This window comes from Heteronotia binoei, chromosome 4 (genome assembly GCF_032191835.1).
Source record: "Heteronotia binoei isolate CCM8104 ecotype False Entrance Well chromosome 4, APGP_CSIRO_Hbin_v1, whole genome shotgun sequence".
In the NCBI taxonomy this organism is placed as follows: Eukaryota; Metazoa; Chordata; class Lepidosauria; order Squamata; family Gekkonidae; genus Heteronotia; species Heteronotia binoei.
In genome coordinates, this window is record NC_083226.1 from 136,828,869 (window position 1) to 136,851,820 (window position 22,952).

The following is a 22,952-nucleotide window of genomic DNA, read 5'->3' on the forward strand; positions in this document are numbered from 1 at the left end:
ATTCAGTAGCCAATGAGAAAACCTGCTGGGCGAAAGCCCATGCTGGCCCCACCATATTTTCCAAAAACACTTAAAGGGTACTAGAAAAGGGTTAAGTTCCTCAGTGCTCATATTTCACAACTATAAATGTCCTAAGCAGTAAAATATAAAGCTGCATTTGTAAGACAATTCAAGCTGCATTTGTAAGACAAATCTATTCCTAAATATACTGGTTTGAGGTTTAAAAACAACACTGGTCTCTTTCAAGGTCTCTTATCTTTAACTATGTTTTGTAAGAAGTTGCCAATTCTAAGTGCATTGCTGAATGTGCCACAGTTAACATTTTTTAATTCTGTATGTATGATACAAGTCAGAATCAGTGTGTCAAATGTTAGTAGCAGGTAGGGAAGAACAAACAGTTCCTGCAGTTACATCCTGTTTAGGTGTCAGTCCCTTTTCACTTCTGTAGATTCATGAAATTCAACAAAATGGAATCCCACAAAAGGGAAAGGAACAGTTCACATCTCTCTTTGCCCTACTCCCCACTCATACCCATTTTTTCCTTCAGCATCTGTGATGACTAGGGGCAGCATTGTGATCCACAGACATAGAAGTGATTCTTTGCCTGGAATGCTTCTGAGAGCTTGGCTAAGACCCTTTGAGAGGATCTTGTCAGTTCCAGTATTGAGTCTCAGATCGCTAATCCATTTTCTACCTAGTTTGTTGAGTGTGTGAGGTTGTTCTTGTACTGCTTCTATAACACTTTTTTTGGTTGTATCATTTAAGTCACAGTTCTACTGAAGGTGCTCACAGCAACATACACTATAAAACCAGTAAACTCAACAGCCTTTAAAACTGCCTTAATACTGAGCCTGTCAGCATAGCCTATTCTGACAGCAGCTTTCTAAGGTCTTCAGGAGAGGTTTTTTCAAAGCCATTATCTGAGATTCTAGGGATCGTAACTGGGAACTTTTGTGTGCAAAATACATGTACTGGTACTGATCTGTAGTGCATACCCAAAACACCTAAAATGCAGAACAGAGAGATGACAGACAAGTAAACCTGTAAACATTTTTAAATAGCGTGCCTTGGCCTGATTATGGAAGCTATTTTGGAACATAATGTTTATGGAATATGATGCAAATGAATCTCCATGAGAAGGGAATTCCAAAGTGGTGGATGTCAAGACGGTCTGTGTAGGATGATACAGGAGAACTTTGAGAATTTGGTTTTGCATAATGGGGGTGGAGGAACAGACACAAGTAAAAATGACTATACTACAGAGCCTGGGAAGAAAGGGGGAAAAAACAAGGGACAAGCTTCCCAGAATGGGATAATTTATTGCTGTGTAAACACCAAGTCTTTGTGTTCACAGAGATTTTTAAAAATAGATGCAGTCAAACTGTGTTAGTGCAAGTCATCTCAAGCAACCCTACATGGGTTTAAGCTGGAAGTAAAGCTACAGTCTAGGCCAGTGTTTCCCAAGCTGTGGGTCAGGACCCAAAATTGGGTTGCAAAACCTCTGAAAGTGGGTCATGGGGCACCCCTCCCTAATGACCACTTCTGCCTTTTCCATTTTTGTCTTTTGTATTTTGGAAACTCTGGAAATAGTAACTTCTGTAGTTAGATATGTCTGATGAAGGAACTTTAACTTTTTGAATACTAACACGGCTACCCTCTGAAGGTATCTTCCATGTTGTACATTAGTTGATATGCTGGCACTCGGCAGGCGTCCCAGTGCGCATGCTTGCCAGCACGAGGATCCCTCCAGTTCCTTCCTGACGGCTGGAAGCCCCTACTGGAGGGAGACCGTCAGCTGTGGGGAAGGAGGGCGGGTAGTGTGAATACACAGATGACCACTCGAAGATCTACAGTTACAGGTAAGCAACCTGTCTATCTTCTTTGTGGTCTCTGTTCTTCACACTCATGGGAGATTGGCAAGCAAGACATACCTGGAGGCGGGAAGACGGTCAACCAGAAGAAACAGCTTGCAGCACCGCAGCTCCCAGACAAGTCCTCTGTTGAGCATGCACGTCCAGTGCATAGTGCTTCATAAAGGCATGCGGGGAGGACCAGGTGGCAGCCTTGCAAACGTCCGTCAGGGAAATGCCTTTCAGGAACGCCACCAACGTCCCCATCGCTCTTGTAGAGTGTCCGCGAATAGGCCCAGGTAATGGCTTCTTAGCCAACAAATAACACAGTTTAATAGTCTCAGTGAGCCATTTTGAAAGCCGCTGAGACAAGATCCTGGAACCTAACTTAGGAGCAGCATAAGAAACAAAAAGATGCTGGTCCTTACGAAAACTCTTGGAGCGACTCAAATAAAACAATAAGGCACGCTTAACATCTAAAGCATGCAACCTACGTTCCTCATCTGAGGAAGGTGTAGGATAAAACATGGGCAACCAAATTTCTAAGTTAAGGTGAAACTAAGAAACCACCTTGGGGAGAAAGGAAATATCAGGAGCTAAGGACACTCCAGACTCCTGAAAAGCTAAATATGGGTAGTCACAACGCATAGCCATGAGCTCCCCTGCACGGCGTTCTGATATGATGGCTAACCAAAAAGGCAATCTTCCAAGATAGGAGCTGTAACAAGCATGTGGCCATCGGCTCAAAAGGACGCCGAGTCAGCCTGTCCAACACTAGAGTAAAATCCCACAACTGTGGGGGTGATCTCGATGGAGGATGAAGCCTAAGCAAACCCTTCAAAAATCTCTTAGAATGAGGGTGTGCAAAAACTGAATGCCCCTCCACTGGTTCATGGAATGCAGATATTGCCACCAGATAAACTTTAATGGAGGAAAAAACAAGGCCAGCATCCACCAGAGACAACAAAAACTCAAAAATAACCGGCAGCCCCACCCTCTGGGGCGAAACTGTAGGATCAACTAAAAACTGAAGAAACTTCTGCCACTTCCTATCATAAGAAGCGTGGGTAGACAGCTTCCTGCTATTCAGGAAAACGTGTTGGACTCTGCTGGAGAACTCACAGGGTCGATGAACCACGCTGTCAGCTTCAGGTGGGGGACGTTGTGATGGAATACGTGACCGTCCTGAGCTGACAGAAGATCCGGTTTCGCTGGAGACTGGTAGAAGACCCCCCTCGCCAGTTGGAGCAAGATCGGGAACCAGTTCTGCCGAGACCACCACAGAGTCACCAGGATGCAGCATTGTCTCTCTCTTGCGATCTTGTTGACCACCCTTGTCAATAGTGGCAGAGCTGGGAACAGATATAGGAACCGACATTCCCACAGGAACAGCAGACCGTCTCCTAACGACTCTGGATCCAAGCCCCCTCTGGAGCAGAACAGAGGACACTTCTGGTTCTCGGCTGTGGCAAAGATGTCCACCTAAGGATACCCCCAGAGCTGAAACACAGGTTGAAGGAAGCGCCACTGTATCTCCCACTCGTGTGGGGAAGCCGCACCCCTGCTGAGGGAGTCTGCTTGCAGATTGAGCATCCCTGGGAGATGCGCAGCCTTCACAAAGATGTCGTGGTCCAGGCACTCCAACCACAGTTCCAGTGCCAGCGCACAGAGCCGTCGAGAAACTGTCCCTCCCTGTCTGTTGATGTAACACAGGGCAGTGGTGTTGTCCGTAAGCAGAGCAACAACCTTCCCTGCCACCCTGGGGTGGAAGGATCAAAGAGCAAAATGAACTGCCAGCAGCTCCAGGTAATTTATATGGCGATGAGTCAATTTCAAAGGCCAAGGGCCCCACACACACAGAGCGTCCATGTGGGCCCCCCAACCCCATAAACCAGTTTGGTGTATCCAAACCCATAAGCCAGTTTGGAGAGCCAGTTTGGTGTAGTGGTTAAGTGTGCGGACTCTTATCTGGGAGAACCAGGTTTGATTCCCCACTCCTCCACTTGCACCTGCTGGAATGGCCTTGGGTCAGCCATAGCTCTGGCAGAGGTTGTCCTTGAAAGGGCAGCTGCTGTGAAAGCCCTCTCCAGCCCAACCTACCTCACAGGGTGTCTGTTGTGGGGGAGGAAGGTAAAGGAGATTGTGAGCCGCTCTGAGACTCTTCAGAGTGGAGGGCGGAATATAAATCCAATATCATCATCATCATAAAGACGCATCTATTGTGATCGTCACTGTTGGTACAGGCAGGTGGAAGGGAGCTCCCTGACAAATGTTGTCCTTTGATTTCCACCACTGCAGTGTTTGAAGTGTCACAGGTGGAATGACAAACCTCTTTCGAGGTGAGTCCCTTAATGGTCGAAACTGACAAAGAAACCAAAGTTGTAGGCCTCTCATCCTCAGCTTCACGAAGATCAGCACACTTGTAGTCACCGCCATCAGCCCCAGCATCCACTGCAGCTGCTGCGCCGTGCCCCACTTTTGACTCTGCAGAAGTTCGACAAGGTTGATAATGTCCATCACTCTCTGCTGAGGCAGGAAAGCGCGATGAAGGTTCGTATCCAACAAAGCCCATATGAACTGAACTGTCTGTGATGGAGTAAGGTGTGATTTCTCCAAATTGACCTGCAGACCCAAGGTGTGAAGAAGACGAAGAGTGGTGGCAATATGGTTTGACAAACTTTCCTTCGACTCCGCCACAAGGAGCCAATCATCGATGTATGGAAAGACGACTATCCCTTGAAGCCGGAGGTGGGCAGCCACAACGCTCATCATCTTCGTGAACACCCGAGGTGCAGTGGACAGGCCGAACGGAACGGCCTTGAACTGGAAATGTTGAGAACCTACTGCAAACCGAAGGAAACGTCTGAATGAAGGATGGATGCTGACATGGAAGTAGGCATCCTTGAGGTCCAGCATTGCCATCCAGTCCCCTTCGTTGATGAGGGGCAGAATTGTTTGCAGAGTGGACATTCTGAACTTCTGGTACAGAATAAACTTGTTCAGATTCCAAAGGTCCATGGTTGGTCTCAAACCCCCGTCCCACTTGGGAACCAGGAAGTAACGAGAGTAGAAGCCTCCTGTCCTGGCCTCCACCGGGACCCGTTCTGTGGTGTGTTTCTGTAGGAGGTTGCTCACCTCCACCAACAGAGGTGGGGAAGGGGGTGTGGTGATTACCACAGATTGGTTCGGAATCTGAGCAAAATCTATTTTGTAGCCTTCTGCGACGATGGAAAGCACCCACCTGTCCGTAGAGATGGACTCCCAGGTCGACAGGAATGGGTGGAGCCAGATAGACGAAAAAGTGGGGACAGTGACGTGTGCTACCGGAAAGTCAAAGGCCCTGCTTTTGAGGGCGAGCGCCCTTGGACTTGCCGGTGGTCTGTGCAAAAGCGTAGCGTTTTTGATTTTTCCCCCTGTATGGGGACCTACTCTCAGGTTGGGCAGAGCGAGGTCTCCATTGCTGTTCTGGGGAAAACTTTTGATATTGTTTCTTGGCCCAGGGTTTGTGCCACTGTTTTGGTTTAGCAGCTCTAGAAGACGCCGGGACACCCAGGTTCCTGGAGGTCTTTATTCTCTTATCCATTTCCTGAAGAGCATTGTCGGTGGTTGAGCTGAAGAGGCCTTCGCCCTCGAAGGGCAGATCTTCAACGAAGGCCCTGGTGTCTTGCTGGAGGGTCGTTGACCTGAGCCAGGAGTGCAGCGGAGGCAGACAGCAGAAGTGATGGTTCTTGCTGAGACGTCCACCCTATGCTTTGCTGCAGCCAGTTGTTGTTTGGCTACAGCAAAGCCTTCCTTCTGCAATTTCTTTGCAGCAGACCTCTTCTCCTCACTCAGGGAAGACCAAGAGGGGGGTAAGTTGTTCCCACACTGAGTATTGGTATCTAGCCACGCACGCAGCATAGTTAGATACCTTTACTCCCAGCGCCCCAGCAGAGTAAAACTTCCTCCCGACATTGTCCAGCTTCTTTCCCTCCTTGTCTGGTGGAGAGGAGTGCGTCTTGTGGGCCTTTGATGAGGAGGATACAACCACCGAATTGGGCTTTGGATGCGTGAAGAGAAATTCCGCACCGGCCTCTTGGACGCGGTACATGTGGTCCAACCTTCTTGATGACACAGGTGTAGAAGCAGGCTTCACCCAGGGCTCCTTCACCGCCTATAAGATGACCTTCGTAAGAGGCAAGGCAACCGCTGTAGACGTATCCCGCTGCATGATGCCGAATATGGTGTCGTCTACAACGGTTACGGTTGTGCCACCGGGAGATAGAGAGAGAGTGCCATCCTCTTCACCAGGTCTCCATATGACTTTAGATCCTCCAATGGTGAAATGGGAAGATCCTCAGCGGTATAAGACACTGGCGAAGGTTCCAAAGCCCTGTCCGGATTGTCGGTACTGACCACAGAGTCCAACAATGAAGACTCTCTCCTCAAAGAATGTCCCGAGAACACCGGCGTTGACTCTCTGACTGGTGACCGGATCGACACCGACGACCTAGGCTGGACTTCCTCCACCACCACGCCGCGTCTTTCGGGCGGGACGGACATCGATGCCGAGGGGCGCTGCCTAGAGTGCTGGGAAAGCCTCGACATATGGGATGCCTCCGATTGTTGGTCCCAGTCTGCAAACTCCCGAGGGGGGTACCACTGGTACGGCGGGCATGGATAGGCGTAGGGAGGCCACTGGCGCTGCTCCCACGGTGGAAGCGGCAAGCTATGGTGGTCGTTTCCAGCTCTCTCCGACCTCTTGCCTGACCCAGCGGTGCCAACGGCTCCATTGGTGCCGACACCTCCACCTCCAAGACAGAGGTATTATTATTATTATGTGACGCCTCGAACCCAAAGAATGGGAGCGCTGAGTGAGGTCGATCTCTTGCTCCGATGCCGATAGACGCAACTGCTGCAAAGCACTGCCTCTCGACACCAAAGGGCTACGATGTGGGAACGCCAAGATCTTCCTCGGTGGAGCAGTCGACATGGATGTCAAAGCGTCATGAGAAGGGGAAGGAGAGCGGGATGATCTCTTCTTCCGCTTCTCCTTAGATTTCACCTTCTTCGGTGAGGATGATCGGATCCCCAAGCCATCCCGACGCTTTTTAGCTGGGGTGTCCACTGACCCTTCATGAGGGTCGAATGGCATCTCGGTCCTGATCGGAAATGTATCAACCGATGTGACCATCGGGGCCGCGTCCTCTCCCATCGGTACCGACGGGCCCGATGCCATCTTTTGAGGATGAAGTGTCGACTCTACCAACGCAGCCGAAAGCCTCGCCACTCGATTCTTGCGAGTTTACTTGGAAAAACTCAGGCAGTGCAAGCAAGAATCCACACAATGTCCCTCGCCCAAACAAAGAAGACAGAGGGAATGGCCGTCGGGGGGGGGGGGCAATCTTCTTCACACAGGAACGGCACCTCTTAAAAAACCCCATCGTCTTTCCATAGATGCCCAGGGAAAAAACCCCACCCAGGAAAATCTCTGAGGGGGAAAACAAGGGGGGAAAACCAAGCCCCGAAGGGTAAGTCCAACAAACTTTTTTTTTAAACACCACTAACTATCTAACAACTAACTAACTACACTAAGAAAATAACAAACGGGCTATCTCTCTCTCTCTCTTTCTTTCTCTCTCGGCTTGACTTTGCGAACGAAGATTTAAGAAAGGTGCAGTAGTCCACGTCTGCTGCAGGCTCGCTGGTGGCTGACAAGACCAATGTGGGACAGGCAGGTCCGGCCACAGTGGCTGCAGGGAAAAGTCTGATTTGGGGTTGGTGCTGTAGCAGTACGATTCTTCCTCAATCTCCTTTTGTCCTCAAGACCAGCTATGCGTGCATTCTCAAAGGAAGAGACAGCCTGGTGGATGGTGTGCCTCCATGCTTTGCGATCTGAGGCTAGGTCAGACCACTGGTGATGGTTAATGCAACAGGTACCAAGGGATTTCTTCAAGGAGTCCTTGTACCTCTTCTTTGGTGCCCCTCTATTTCGATGGCCGGTGGAAAGTTCGCCATATAGGGCAATCTTGGGAAGGCGGTGGTTTTCCATCCTGGAGATATGCCCTGCCCAGCGCAGCTGCGTCTTCAACAGCAATGCCTCGATGCTTGTAACCTCCGCCCGCTTGAGGACTTCAGTGTTGGTCACAAAGTCACTCCAGTGGATGTTGAGGATGGTGCAAAGGCAGCGCTGATGAAAGCGCTCGAGGAGTCGCAGGTGATGACGGTATAAAACCCACGATTCAGAGCCGTAGATGAGGGTTGTCATCACAACCGCTTTGTAAACATTGATCTTTGTGCCTTTTTTCAGATGCTTGTTGCTCCACACTCTTTTATGCAGTCGGCCAAATGCACGATTTGCTTTTGCCAGTCTATTGTCAATCTCCTTGTCAATCTTGGCGTCTGAGGAGATGATGCACCCCAGGTAGCTGAACTGCAGGACTGTCTTCAAAACTGATTCACCCACAGTGATGCAAGGAGGGTGATAATCTTCCTGGGGTGCAGGCTGGTGGAGAACTTCTGTCTTCTTCAGACTAATTTCTAGGCCGAATAGCTTGGCAGCCTCTGCAAAGCAGGACGTCATATGCTGCAGAGCTGATACCGAGTGGGAGACAAGTGCAGCATCATAAGCAAACAGTAGCTCTCGGATAAGTTTTTCCATTGTCTTGGAGTGGGCCTTTAGTCGCCTCAGGTTGAACAGGCTGCCATCGGTGCGATAGCGAATGTAGACACAATCGTCATCATCTAAATCTACTGCGGCTCTTTGAAGCATCATGCTAAAGAAGATCGTAAAGAGAGTTGGCGCGAGAACACAGCCTTGCTTTACACCTGGCCCTATTGGGAAGGGCTCCGAGAGATCGTTGCAGTGTCTGACTTGGCCTCGCTGGTCTTCATGTAGGTGGATGACCATACTGAGGAACCTTGGGGGACATCCTAAATGTTCCAAGATTTGCCACAGGCCGTTCCTGCTAACGGTATCAAAAGCTTTGGTAAGGTCGACAAAAGTCACATATAGGCCCTTGTTCTGTTCCCTGCATTTCTCTTGGAGCTGCCTGAGAACAAATACCATGTCGGTGGTGCTCCTGTTAGCTCTGAAGCCACACTGGCTCTCTGGGAGGAGTTCTTCTGCAATGGTGGGCACCAGTCTGTTCAGGAGTATTCTAGCAAGGATTTTGCCTGCGATGGAGAGCAGGGTTATCCCCCGGTAGTTGGAGCAGTCTGACTTTTCCCCTTTGTTCTTATGTAGAGTAATGATGATTGCATTGCGAAAGTCCCGTGGTAGTTTGCCTTGTTCCCAGCAGGTGACAAGTACTTTGTGAAGTGTGCTATGTAGTACTATGCCCCCATGCTTCCAGATCTCTGGTGGGATTCCATCAACTCCCGCTGCCTTGCCACTTTTCAGTTGCTTGATGGCTTTAACAGTCTCTTCTAGGGTGGGGATCTCATACAACTCTGTTTTCACTGGTTGAAGTGGGGTGAGGTGGATTGCTGAATCTTGAACTACGCGATTGGCACTGAAGATAACCTGAAAATACTCCGACCAACGGTTCAGTATGGATGCCTTGCTTGTGAGGAGCACTTGGCCGTCTGCACTATGCAAGGGACTCTGAGCCTGATATGATGGACCATATACTGCCTTCAGGGCTTCGTAGAACCCTCTTAAATCACCAGTGTCTGCACACAGCTGGGTTCTCTCTCAAGCTTGGTCCACCACTCGTTCTGAATGTCTCAAAGCTTGTGCTGGAGATTGCTACATACAGCGCGAAAGGTTGCTTTTTTCCCAGGACAGGAGGGCTGAGCAAGATGTGCTTGGTAGGCAGATCTCTTTTTCGCCAGTAATTCTTGGATCTCTTGATTGTTCTCGTCAAACCAGTTCTTGTTCTTCCTTATGGAGAACCCGAGGACTTCTTCAGAGGTCAACAGGATGGTAGTTTTTAGGTGTTCCCAGAGTGCTTCTGGAGAAGGATCTGTGAGGCAACTGCGGTCCTCAGTTCTTGTCTGGAGTTTTGCCTGGAAGGCAGCTTTAACTTCGGCTGACTGAAGGCTGCCAACCTGAAACTTCCTCCGGGGGATACTGCCTCTCCTGGGTGTAGATTTAAAGTGAAGACGGAGATTACAGCGTACAAGACGATGATCCGTATGACATTCCGCACTGGGCATTACTCGGGTGTGTAAGACATCTCGAAGGACTCTCTGGCGCACCAGAATGTAGTCAATAAGGTGCCAATGCTTGGACCGTGGGTGCATCCAGGTTGTCTTCAAACTGTTCTTCTGCTGGAAGATAGTGTTGGTAATGGTGAGCTGATGCTCCGTGCAGAATTCTAGCAAGAGGCGCCCGTTATCATTGCAGTTGCCAATGCCGTGTTTGCCAAGTACTCCTTTCCAGGCTTCTGAGTCTTTACCTACTCTGGCATTAAAGTCGCCAAGGATGATCACCTTGTCCTCTGTAGGGGTCTTCCATACGAAGTTACGTAGATCAGCATAGAACTTGTTCTTTTCTGCAGGATCTGCTTGAAAGGTTGGGGCATACACACTGAAGAGTGTTGCATGCTGCTTGTTTTGAAGTGGGAGGCGCATAGACATGATGCGATCTGAGTGACCTGTTGGCAGGTTTTCGAGTTTAGAGTTCCTGACCATGAAGCCAACGCCAGAAAGGCGGCTCTCAGCCTTTGACTTACCCGACCAGTAGAGGGTATAGCCAGCACCGTGTTCTTGAAGACTACCTTCCTCAGAGAAACGGACCTCACTGAGAGCTGCTATGTCGATATTCAACCTGAGAAGTTCGTGGGCAACTAGAGCAGAGCATCGTTCAGGGCGACCACTGTCTACTGTGTCAAGCATGGTTCTGATGTTCCAACACGCAAGCTTTAGTCTTTGCACACTTTGTGAGGCAGGTGCATGCCTTTTCTTTGTTGTTATTTTTCGACCGCAAGTAAGGATGCCCGTTGACCGCGGCTAGCCAACTGCGGGGGGAGGAGACGAGCTTTGTTTAGGCCACCTTTTCTAGGCCCCTCTCCATACGGAGCAAGCAGTGCTGTCCCTAAATAAGGCTGCTTGGTTGTTCAGGGTGCTGCCGAAAAATGCTTTCGTCTCCAGGTCAGCATCAGGTGACCAATACCCTGAACCGCCTACATGCAGGATCGGGACTGCGGCTTCCAGTGGCATCTTCCACCTGCCGTTTCGCCCCTTGCCCATCGCTGCAGGACTTGGTATGTTGTGGGTTGTGGATGTGGATACCCTTCAGGCCTGCGCAGAGGAATTTTTAGGTGAAGTGCAGTGTGCGCAGTACTGGCTCCACCCTTTCACCATGGGGTCATCTGCCATGGTTTAGTAAGCCGGGACCCCGGCAACGAGTCCTCCAGGTGGTAGATGTTACATTAATGAGCTCTGTCTGCCCGGGCTTGATGTTAGAGTTTTCCTTCTCTTGGCTGGCGAGGTTGGTGAGCCCAACCTGCCCATCTGGTTATACCGCCGGACATTCGGTCACACCATGACGTGGCAAACTCTGTGAAAACGGGGGGGGGGGGGGGGGCCAGCAAGAAGGTGTTGCCGCGGATGCAGTAATGTAGGAGAGGCCATTGCAATGACCATCTGCCAGGCATAGCCAGACAGTGACCACGCAGCGTTCACTACACCGGGAAAGCAGAGGCGATGTATTGCACATGCACTTTCCCTTGGGGGGCAGGACACCCAGAGGGAGCCCCCCCCCCAAACGGGCTATATACAACAGGAAAAAAGCAATCTAAGATTACTTTACTGACTGGGGACATGAAAGAAGATCCTCTCAGCACAGCTGTCAGAAAAGAACTGGCGGGATCCTCGTGCTGGCGCCGGCAAACATGCTCACTGGGACGCCTGCGCATGCCCGTTGGTGTCGAGCGCGAAAAAATCCCAGGCTTTTTAGGTACCAATTCGGGGATCGGCGCAGGTGCTCTATCCCATGAGTGTGAAGCACAGAGACCACAAAGAAGATGCCCTGGTTATTGGACTGAGTTCCATAAAATCATGGGGGGGGGGGGGTAGGGGGATTTTTTTAAAAAATTTATAACGATCATAGACCAGCAAACAATTCACAACCAATAAAAGGTGATATAAATATACAATAATTATTATGCAATAAAATATGATACCACCTAAGATATACATAAAATACGAATACAGAAATTAAGACACTGACACTGAAGATGTAAAATTAGTGTTAAAACCAAGGATAAACTAAAATCCCTGTCTAGACCTCTTTGTTTCTTCCCTTAATAAATAAATTGTTTGTTCACTGCCTAAGCCAGCATTTAAAGCAGTAAAATCATACAAAATTAAAACTGATTTCTGAAGATGGTGGCAGCAGCAGCAAGCTGAGTGTACCTCTCTGGATATCACAAGTTTTAATTGACTCTATATATTCTTTTTTCCTACTGATAACGGGCTTTTAGTTCCTGAGCCAGCTGTCGTACTCCCTGACTTTGTGTTTGACTTAAAGTGTCTAACGAAGTGCTTTTTCTATGGCTATAATTATGGGAGTAGCCAAACAGTCTCGGGAGTTTGAAGACTTAAATTTACAACCAGCCCAGAAGCAAACAAAGATAGGTTAGAGAGAATAATGGAGAAGGATAGGGTGGTCAAAGGCTGAAATGTCACCTCCATATACAAAGGTTCTGTATGTCCGAATGCCACTTGCTTTGGGTTCATAGCAGGGTCAGCTGCAATTTTTGTGCAATGTGTATTGATTTCTCAAAAATATCTGGTTAGCCACTGTAGCAAATGAAATGCTGAACTACATGGTTCCAAGATCATAGTTTGCCTAGAATATTAAAAAAAACCTTGGACCGCCTTGAATGGGTCTTTATACCAAGTAAATTTGAACTTGTAGATCGCCAAACCAAAAAGGTCGAGAATTGCTGGTCTAGCACAGCCCCTTATGGAATCTGTTGGGTTTGTTTATTAATTTTGATATGTACATTAGTAGAACAGATCATCACATATACAGATACCTGTTATATGAATATATGTAGAATAATGCACATAGTGAGGGATCTATTTTATGAATATATGTATTGAATAATACCATCAAAGAGATCCTTCGAATTTGTATGTACCTGTTAAAGACTGTCATCTTTTGTAACATAGAAAGTGTTCTAAGGAAGAATTTATTTCCCCATTCAGAACCAAAAGGCTTATTGTTGATGTGATACGAGCTCAACCAGGAGAGACCCTTGCAAAAATCTTGGAAACACCTGCATCTGAACATCAGGTAAACTAATCCTTTTGTGTCTAGATAGAATAAGGGTATAACACTGGTAACCAGGACTTAAAACGTTTCTGTTTTGCGTCTCCTTTAAATGCTTGAATCTAATGATGTAGTCCAGAGAAAGCCCTATGAAGGCTACATTTTCCCATAACAGAGCTAGTCCTTTCCCTTTGAGGGAATAACCAGGGCTGCCAGAACCCCTGGTGGAGGCAGGGATCCCCTGCCACCAGGCCCTGTCCCGCAGCCGCGAATCAGCTAGTTGGCATGGAAAGTTACGAGGAGAAAGAGGAAGCCCAGGCCACATTGTCAACATCGCATAGGAAGTGATGTGATCAGACCAGCAATAGCCGACTGATAGTCTGGCATTTGAGCAAAAATTCTAGTAGAAGCCATTTTTACCATAGAGTTTCCACCCTAATATCAGCATTGCATTGACGTTGCAGCTTGATGACATCACTTCCTGATGACATGGCCTGGGCTTTCCTCTTTCTCCTTAGGAAGTCTCCTCATCCCCTGTGAGTTGCAATGAGGGATCTAGCAGCCCTATAAACAACTGTAACTCCTTCTTTTCATTCAAAGAGTTGGTGTGGCATATGTGTCTTTCCCCCCACTCTCAAGTTTATCATTATAAACAAGTTTGTAAGGTAGATGCTGGAGAAAAAGCTGTGTTAGGATATAATTGAACTGGAGGTGGGGGTGATCTTATTATTGGGTCTCTTGATCTTTAGTTGCCTTAAATAAATAATTAGGACAGGACAGGTTATAACCCTCTCTCCACTCCTATACTGTATCCCTGGGAGATAGCAGCTTCTTTGAACTTGTTTAACTTTAAGGCATCAGGAGGTTTTCCATATTTCATCTACCTTTTCTGTTTAGTATATTTTTGTACTGCTCTTCCTCTGAGGAAGTGGTGTACATGGTTTTGCTGCTTTTATCCTCACAACTCTGCAAAGTAGGCCTGCGAGACACCTACATGGCATACTAGGGATTTGAATCCAAGTCTTCCACATTGCAGTATGATACTTAACCCTCTCTCTCTCTCGGCTTGGCTTCGCGAACGAAGATTTAAGAAGGCCACTGTATTAAAAAAAGAGCATCTTGCAGAATCTTAAAAGTTAAAACAGTTGTGATTTGTTTTCACCAGCCAGATTCTACTTTCTCAGGTGACCTGTGGCTCACAGAATCTCCTGTCACAATAAATGTTGGTCTTTAAGGTGCTGCAAGAAACTTCATTATTCTTGTGAGGTTGGTTAAGTAAAAACCTCTTGGCAGCAGGAACTGGACTGCCTCCAGATGTAATTTGACTAGTCTGGTTTTCACACTGGTTGAAAATGTTATTCCTAAATATATCACTTGCAAAGATAATCCTTATAAACAGCTTTTAAGAATACCTTCAGATCTACAGCTTTGTTTTACTGTATAGTTTTCTTTGTTTTTAGTGATTTATATGGGATTTTTAAGGTGTGCTTAGAATTAAGTTGTAAAGCCAAGAAGTAAAAAAATATCCTTAGACATTCAGAACAAACTGACTGTAGATTCTTCTATATTATTTGTATTCCTGTCTTTAAAATCTTGAGCTGATGCTTCACTAACTTTTGGTGGATAATAACTTTTCATAGGCTTTGTCCATAAAACACTTTGAACTTGAGTATATCTAGCATGAACAATCATATCTAGGAAAATGTGAAAGTTGTGTAGCAATAATTGTTTTTTCCTGTAGTGGTCGAAATATTCTGGGAATAGAGGACTAGAAAATGGATCATTACAGGAAACATGAGCCCATTGAGGGAAGGGCGGGTTATGAATACAAATAAATAAAAGTGAGGAGCCAGTTTAGGTGAAACATAGAGTAAAATATATTAAATTAGGCATGTTTAACCTGAAGACTGCTAAGAGAGGTTTTTAAACAATAACAATTATTAAATTGTTATTGAATAAATTTTTAATTTTACTAAAACACATTCATCTGTGTAAATATAATAGGAGGGGGTAAACTGATAAAGAATGCAATGGCATTTTTGTGAGAACAAAATCCATGCATATTATATGAGAAAATAAAGATTCAAGATTACTGAATTCAGATAATATGAATTTTCAGTTATATTTTTTCCAAAAGGATTCATGTTGCAAAACTATTGAAAAAATGTTTCTGACTTAATTGCCTCTTTTGATTATCTAATAAGAACATAAGAGAAGCCATGTTAGATCAGGCCAATGGCCCATCCAGTCCAACACTCTACGTCACACAGTGGCAAAAAAATTTTATATATATGTATGTATGTGTATATATATATATATACACATACATACATATATATATATACACACATATATGTATGTGTATATATATATATATACATACACATACACACACACATACACATACACATACACACACACATTGTGGCTAATAGCCACTGATGGACCTCTGCTCCATATTTTTATCTAAACCCCTCTTGAAGGTGGCTATGCTTGTGGCCGCCACCATGTCTTGTGGCAGTGAATTCCACATGTTAATCACCCTAATTGGTGTAAAGAGTCTGGAAGATTGCCTTCTTCTAGTTAATACCATATGTTCATGTTGGGCAGTGGAGGAATTCCAGCTGCTAACATGATAGAATTACTTAATAATGTCTAAGTACAAAATCTTCTGGTTATCGAGAAATCTGCTAGTGCAACACTAAGCTGTGATGTTCAACGTATTATTTTTCCAGTCTCATGTACTGTGACAGCGCACACCCACCACATATGACTAAGATAGAACATGCTGGCCATTTTTCTATATTTAAATGTCAGAGCGATAGGAACAGTTGTTCATCGTATCCTCTGAGAATAGTACAGGAAGCAAAGGATTACTATTAGAGGGAGAGCTTTGGGCTAGGAATTAGGAAGAAGTCTGCAAAATATTTTTAGTAATAAATAAGTTGCTTAACGAGCTTGTAACATTTCTTCCCTTAAAACTTTTCAAGAAAAAAATTGGGTAGTAAGTTAAATAAGTCATGGGTGGTTGGTTTGGCTAGCATGCATGCCATAAGAGGAGAGTTGTGGCCACACTTCAACAGAAGTAGGGAGGGCTGATATATATCTCCTTGCTTCTGCCATATTGCATTGCTGCGTACTCCCTGATACACTAAACAGTGGCAAACTCACAGCATGACACTAAGGAGTTTTTATTGTAGTGTCCAAGAAATAATTCTGTACCTTGACTACTGAAAATATGCTCTTAGGAAGAATTCAGTTGAAGAACTGAAAGTCTGAGTCTCAGCCTATGGTGAAAGCATTTTTACACAGACACAAGAACTGGGGATGAGATTCAGCAAGGTTGTTGGGTAGTGAGATGAGACTCCCACTCAGGCCGATTAAAACGGAGTTAGGTCCTGAAAGAAGGTTCCAGCCTCAAGGAAATAAGAGGAGAAATAGGAAACTCTATTAAGAAGCATTGTAGTTTTTGGAAGATAAAGGGAAATAGCCTCTCAATATTAAGGTCTCAGTAACTAAGAAAATAATCCGAGAGAGAGAGAAAAGCCTAGCCATATTGGGGACGACTCCCCTCCCCTCTGTTTGGCTGACCCGTGTGTCACTCAAAGAGCAACACCACCCTCCAGCCCCAGGACAAATGAGGACTGGGTCACTGAGAAATTTGCTCATTCTGCCGGCTCCTCCATTCTTACATTGCACTCACTTTCCTCTCAGTGGCTGTTGCTAGGCAACCACGCTATGTTCTGTCAGTAAAAGGCAGTCAAGCTCAGTTCTGTTTGTAAAAGGTCGGGGGAGATCCTTTCCAGGAGTTGCCAGACTAGGTTGGGAACTAGGGTTGCCAGATCCAGGTTGGGAGATGCCTGGAAATTTTGTGCTGGAGTCTACAGAAGCCAGAGTTTGGGGAGGGGAGAAGTCTTAGCTGAATATAATGCCATAGAGTCCACCCTCCAAAGCAGTTATTTTCTTCAGGGGGAGAGAGTTCTGTTGTATGGAATTCATTTGTGATACCAGAAGATCTTCAAGCTCCACCTGGAGGTTGGCTACCCTGGGCCTGGCAGCACCCTCCGGGTGACTTGATGCCACCTGACTGGCATGACTTAACTAGGACTGGCTGCTTGTTCCTGTTCAGCAGCAGTCCCCCCATGACAGCCAGTGGGGCATAGCAGTTAGTACTTCAGAGCAGGATCTGCCAGACCCAGGTTCTTGCTATGGAAGCTGACTGTGTGTTTTCTGACCAGTCACAGACTTTCAGCCTAATCTATCTGACAGGTTTGTTGTGCTGATCAAAACGGAAGAGAATGATGTAAGGTGCTTTCACTGTGGAGAAAGACTGAACTTTTCTAGGAGGAGGCTGAAGGGAGTGGGGGGGGGGGAGGAGATGGAAAACTGAAGTCAGAGTGGCATGTACCGGTAGGTTGGGAAGGGAAGGGAAGAGGATTGCTAACTCCAGGTTGGGAAATTCCTGAAGATATGAGGGATGGAACCTGGAGATGTGGGATCTGAGGAGGGGTGGGTTCTCAGACATGTACAATGCCATTGACTCCACCCTCTGAACCAATCCAATCCAATCCAAATACCTTTATTGGCATAGAAGTAAGTACACCATGGCAAATTTACAGAGTTTCAGTTATAAAAACTAGTCAAGCATCAAGAAGGGGAGCCAGTCTTTTGCTGCCTGATTGTTATGGCAGCCAAAAGGTACTTTGCAACTAGGCTAGTGCCCTCTGAACCAGCCATTTCTTCCTGGGGAACCATTGTTGCCAATCTCCATGTGAGGGCTGGGGATCACTCAGAATTATAACTGCTCTCCAGATGACACTGATCACTTCCTCTGGAGAAAATGGCTGTTTTGCAGGGTGAACATTATATCCTGTTGAGGTTGCTTCCCTCCTGCTTTGGTCCCCACTGTGGAGAAAGACTGTACTTTTACTAGGTAGAGGCACAGGGAGCGGGGAGGAGATGGAAAGCTGAAGTCAGATCACTTCCCCTATAGAAAACAGCCACCCTGAGGCGCATACTCTGTGGTATAGCATAACACAACCATGCCAAGCCAAAAAAGACAGATCATGCTAAAAGCACACACTGATGTTAAATGCCGCAAGGCCAAATACAACAGGAAACGGCAGCAACAATGCGCTGCAGACGAAAGGTATGCTGACCTCCAGCTTCTGCATGATCATCATGCTATAACACCACAGCAAATTGACGCTGAGTGCCCAAAGGCTCTTTCTAGAGCCCACTGTATTTATTTCCACAATGGGCCTTATTCCTAGTCTTCAATAACTCTCATTGCCTGTATAAAGAATTACAGTCTGTACTACCACTGATTTTTGCCTCTAAATTAACAACTCCAGATTACACTTGAACTTCCTCTGCCTTTTAATTAAAATATTTTGTTCTGTTTGACTTTTACATCATCTCAAGTGTCATTTGTAGGGGTTCAGTCCAACAGCGCTCCTTATTCCCTCAAATTCCAGGGCTGGGATAAAAGCCAAATTATATCTCTGTGACAGAGTGGGACAGACAGCTTTTAAAGACAAAAAAGAAAAAACATGTTAGTTGGGGCAGCTCAATCACAAAGTGAACAACGTTTTGGAGGGAAAATCTACGTTGGAGCGGGGGGGAGCGTGAGGGGCTGTCATAATAGTGCAGTAAATTTAGCCACCGCTGCAGTTGTTGGGTATGTATGTACATGCAGTAGAAAAAAACACACGTACAGTTAGAAGCTGGGTGATCTCCACTCTAAAGTTTTGCAGACCCATTCAGGGATGTTGTAACTTCCATGTTTGTAATTTATAATCAGTATTCTTGGTTGTTTGTACTAAAATGTAAATTACTTTTTCTTTCAGGAAGCTGAACACTTAAAAATAGTAGAAAAACGTGTTATTCTGGATTCTAAAACACCAGAGAAAATGAAACACAGCAGATCTATTCTTCAAGAAGGGCAGCTACCATTAGAGCAAAAGAAAAGGAAAATCCAAAGGAACCTTCGGACACTGGAACAGGCTGGACTGGTTTCATCTGAAAATAAATACCAGGAAATCATCAATGAAATAGCTAAGGTCATTGGAACATTCTTGCATTTCTCCAAATGTTTGCCTTTTTGTGCTAAACATAAATTCGTGCTAACATTTGTAAATACTGTCTAAACATCACTACAATATATGTTATAAATAAAATAAGAAATTATACATAGTGATAGGCCAATTAATTTAATAAATGGTAGATCTTCTGAGAAGCAGAGCTCTTGTTCCAACTTTCAGATATGTTGTTTGTTCAACAATAGACTTAATAACTTTGCCAGTGAGTCCTTCCTATTTCTATATGGTACCCTGATGTTGTAGTGAGTTGTGAAATGTATTGAAAAGAGAAATGGTCAGAGCTGTGGCCAGTAGGGTGTAGCTTCACTGCTACATCCTCTAATTATGAAGCCCTTCCCTATAATTACCCTCTAATTATGAGGCCTTCCAATCTCTGCTATGGATTCTATAGTTGCTCAGTGGTAACGAGAAAATACTGCAGCTACTCGGGAATCTGCATCTGTTTTTGTTAAGCCTCTGCCTTTGAAAATAGGTGTTTTGGAGGCACACTTGCAAGTGATCATAGATAAATTGAGCTGCTGTTTGACACTTTAATGTTTTCCCTTAGATAAAACACGTGGAATATAATTTTATGGTTTATCTGTTACCCCTGAACACCTCAGTTTGACTCCATTTGTAGGGTTGCCAGCTCCAGGTTAGGAAATACCTGGAAATTTGGGGGTGGAGCCTGAGGAGGATGGGGTGTGAGAAGGGGAAGAGACTTCATAGGGGTATAATGCTCTACAGTCCACCTTCCAAAGTGGCCATTTTCTGCAAGTGATGGAGATTAGTTGTTCTCCCAGGAGATCTCCAACCACCTATTTTTGGCTATGGGACTACTAGAGAAGTGATTTCCCAGTATATGTGTGAGATGTGTTTATGTTAGTTTAACTAAATGAGAATGATCAGCTAAGTAAAACTATTACTATGGTTTGCAAGATTTTTAAAAGAGCCAAGTTATTCATGTATAATTGTTTCCCCCCCAAAATTTCAGGATATTAGAAATCAAAGAAGATACAGACAGCATCGAAAAGCAGAATTGGTGAAACTCCAACAGACACTGAATGCTCTCAATTCCAAGAAAGCTTTTTATGAAGATCAAATAAATTATTACAACACCTACATTAAAACCTGTTTAGATAATTTAACAAGGAAGTGAGTGTTTTTTTTAATTGTATAATGAAAATGTCGAACTTCTAGTTATATATTTTATTTACTTTGCTTACAGCCCACCTTTTTCACTGAGACTCAAAGCAGATTATAAAGTCCTTTACTGACATAAAGCTCCATTTCCAACATGTTATGGAAATTAAAACCCAAACTGTCCCAAGCAGATAAAAATAAATGGGTATAGTAGGTGTCACTCATTGGATAAATTACTGAATGTTTGAATTATCAAGCATAGCTTCTGAAATGTCATTAATAATTTGCAGCTTCATAAATGTATGTGCAAGTTTGTACATGTATGTTTAAGTTTGTATTGTGTGTTCCATTAATATACTGAATACTGCTAAAAGAAGAACAGAGCTGCTTTATCCTATTCCATTGCCTACTGGATGACCTATTCCTGTTGAATGTTTTTGACCTATCCTATGTAATCTTTCTTGAGCCCTAGCAAGATAGGTAGACCATAAATATTGTTTTATTGGAAAGTCTCATTATTAGATTAAAAGGAAGGAAGGAAGGAAGGAAGGAAGGAAGGAAGGAAGGAAGGAAGGAAGGAAGGAAGGAAGGAAGGAAGGAAGGAAACAACTCCTTTTTGCTCTATAGTACAGAGCAGCATTTTAACTAAGAATAGGGAATGCCTTAAAATTTCCATACAAAATTTTATGATGCAGGATTACATAGCTTTTTTTTAAAAAAAAAAATAGAATTTAGGGGGGAGATTAGCTTTATTAGTGGTTCTGAATCCAAACCTAGTAACAGGAATGGCCAAACTGCGGCTTGGCAGCCATATGTAGCTCTTTCACATATATTGTGTGGCTCTTGAAGCCCCACCACCCTATTGGCTGGCTTGGAGAACGCATTTGTCTCTTTAGATCACTTCTCCAAGCCAAGCAAACTGGCAACTTAGAGAATGCCTTTAAAGTTGCTTTCTTTCTACCTCCCTTCCTCCATCCCTCTCTTATTTATTTATTTATTTATTTATTTATTTATTTATTTATTTATTTATTTATTTATTACTTTAAATTTATATCCTGCCCTCTCTGCAAGCGGACTCAGAGCGGCTAACAATCAATTATATAATACAATTTAAAACCAATAAAATACATTTAAAACATTTTGTGGTGCTATACAACTTTGATATGGAGGGATCTTTCTTTTTTCTGTTAGTGATTCCATGATATTCATAGCTCCTCAGCGGTGAAAGGTGGTGGTTCTCTCCCGGATTCAGGTGTTAAAGGCTTGTCAAAACAGTTCAGTTACACGCTCTGCGGAATTGTGAAAGATCCCTCAGGGCTCTTATGGCCTCCAGGAGGGCATTCCACATTTCTGGTGCCTTACTTCCTTCACTGTCTCTGTCTGTCTGTCTGTTGGCTCTCAAACATCTGATGTTTATTCTATGAGGCTCTTACATTAAGCAAGTTTGGCCATTCCTGCCTAGTAGCATCTGTTTGTCTTTTGTTTTCTTAGGAAAAGGAAACACATGCAATTTTTCATAGGCTAACATCCACTTCCATCCTTTGTTTTATAGAAATTCACGGAGATCAATCAAAATAAGTGGAAAAGAGGAAGAGAAAGGAAACAAACTTAAGAACATTTCACTGAAGTACACAGCAGCAAGGTTACACGAAAAGGGGGTTATACTAGGAATTGATGAGCTTCAGCCTTATCAGTAAGTTTTCGCATCACATGTGCCCAAATGTATAACACTTGCTTGGATTAAGCACTAAATGTAATCTGACTTTTTATAGATTAAGTATTTTAAGTAGCTGCTTAATTTGTCATTTTTATTATTACATTTGTAGTTCTCAATCCAGTAACTGGTTTAGCATAAAATCTTTCCACCCATGCAAATGATTCCCTTTTTTGTTTTAAGGTTTAAGAATGTCATGTTTGAAATTACACCTGGTGAAGAAGTGGGTGACTTTGATATCAAAGCAAAGTTCTTGGGAGTGGAAATGGAAAAGGTGCAGCTCCATTTTCAGGTAAGTATTGATTCTGTGAGACTGAGATACACTTTATTGCTTGTGGTGGGTAAGGAAGCACTCATGAAACTTGAATGTTACATGGGAAATTGACGATGAGAAGATAAAGACCCTTCTTTCAAAAAAAATTCATTTTAAGTATCTGGATGTTTGGTAGTGGTTTTCCATTGTGCCTCCCTTAAAATTCCAAACAAAGTATAGTAGAATCCCATTCACCCTCCACTTCCCAGGAAAATGCCTGCAGATTTGACCCCCTTTAAAATCCTTTGCTAATAAACTAGCCCTACAGATGCTGCCTGGCCACTCCATTTCAGGGAAACCTTTCTACAAGGTGGGAACCACTATAGGAAAAGGAACAGGTCGTAGGTGTCTGCCAAGTGGGCCCCCTTATGTGGGGAACAACCAAAAGGTGGCAGCCAGAAGATCTTAGCAGAGAGGGGGAGAAGGTCCTTTACAACATGTATTTACACACACACACTTACCAGTAGCAGTGCTCCAGTGCCTTGCAATACTTCACCATTTTTGAATTTTTACCCCCACCCTTTTCCAGTATTAGAGGACAGATCTTTCCAATTTTTTTAAAAAGCAGGAAACTGTTTCCCTGCAGTCAGCTATCTAGAACAATCTGATTCTCCACACTGAGTCTCCTGTTGCAAGTATGGAGATAAAG

At 44.8% G+C, this 22,952-nt stretch overlaps 1 protein-coding gene across 2 annotated transcripts in view; it reads left to right on the top strand.

Moving 5' to 3' along the window:
- Nucleotides 1-22,952, top strand: part of IQGAP2 (IQ motif containing GTPase activating protein 2) — a 250,661-nt gene that overhangs the window by 226,330 nt on the left and 1,379 nt on the right. For both annotated transcript variants that reach the window (XM_060235836.1, XM_060235837.1), the window contains 5 exons: nucleotides 12,990-13,077; nucleotides 18,903-19,115; nucleotides 20,128-20,288; nucleotides 21,829-21,969; nucleotides 22,174-22,282. In XM_060235836.1, the coding sequence (XP_060091819.1) occupies nucleotides 12,990-13,077; nucleotides 18,903-19,115; nucleotides 20,128-20,288; nucleotides 21,829-21,969; nucleotides 22,174-22,282 (712 nt within the window). The remainder of the gene's footprint in view (nucleotides 1-12,989; nucleotides 13,078-18,902; nucleotides 19,116-20,127; nucleotides 20,289-21,828; nucleotides 21,970-22,173; nucleotides 22,283-22,952) is intronic.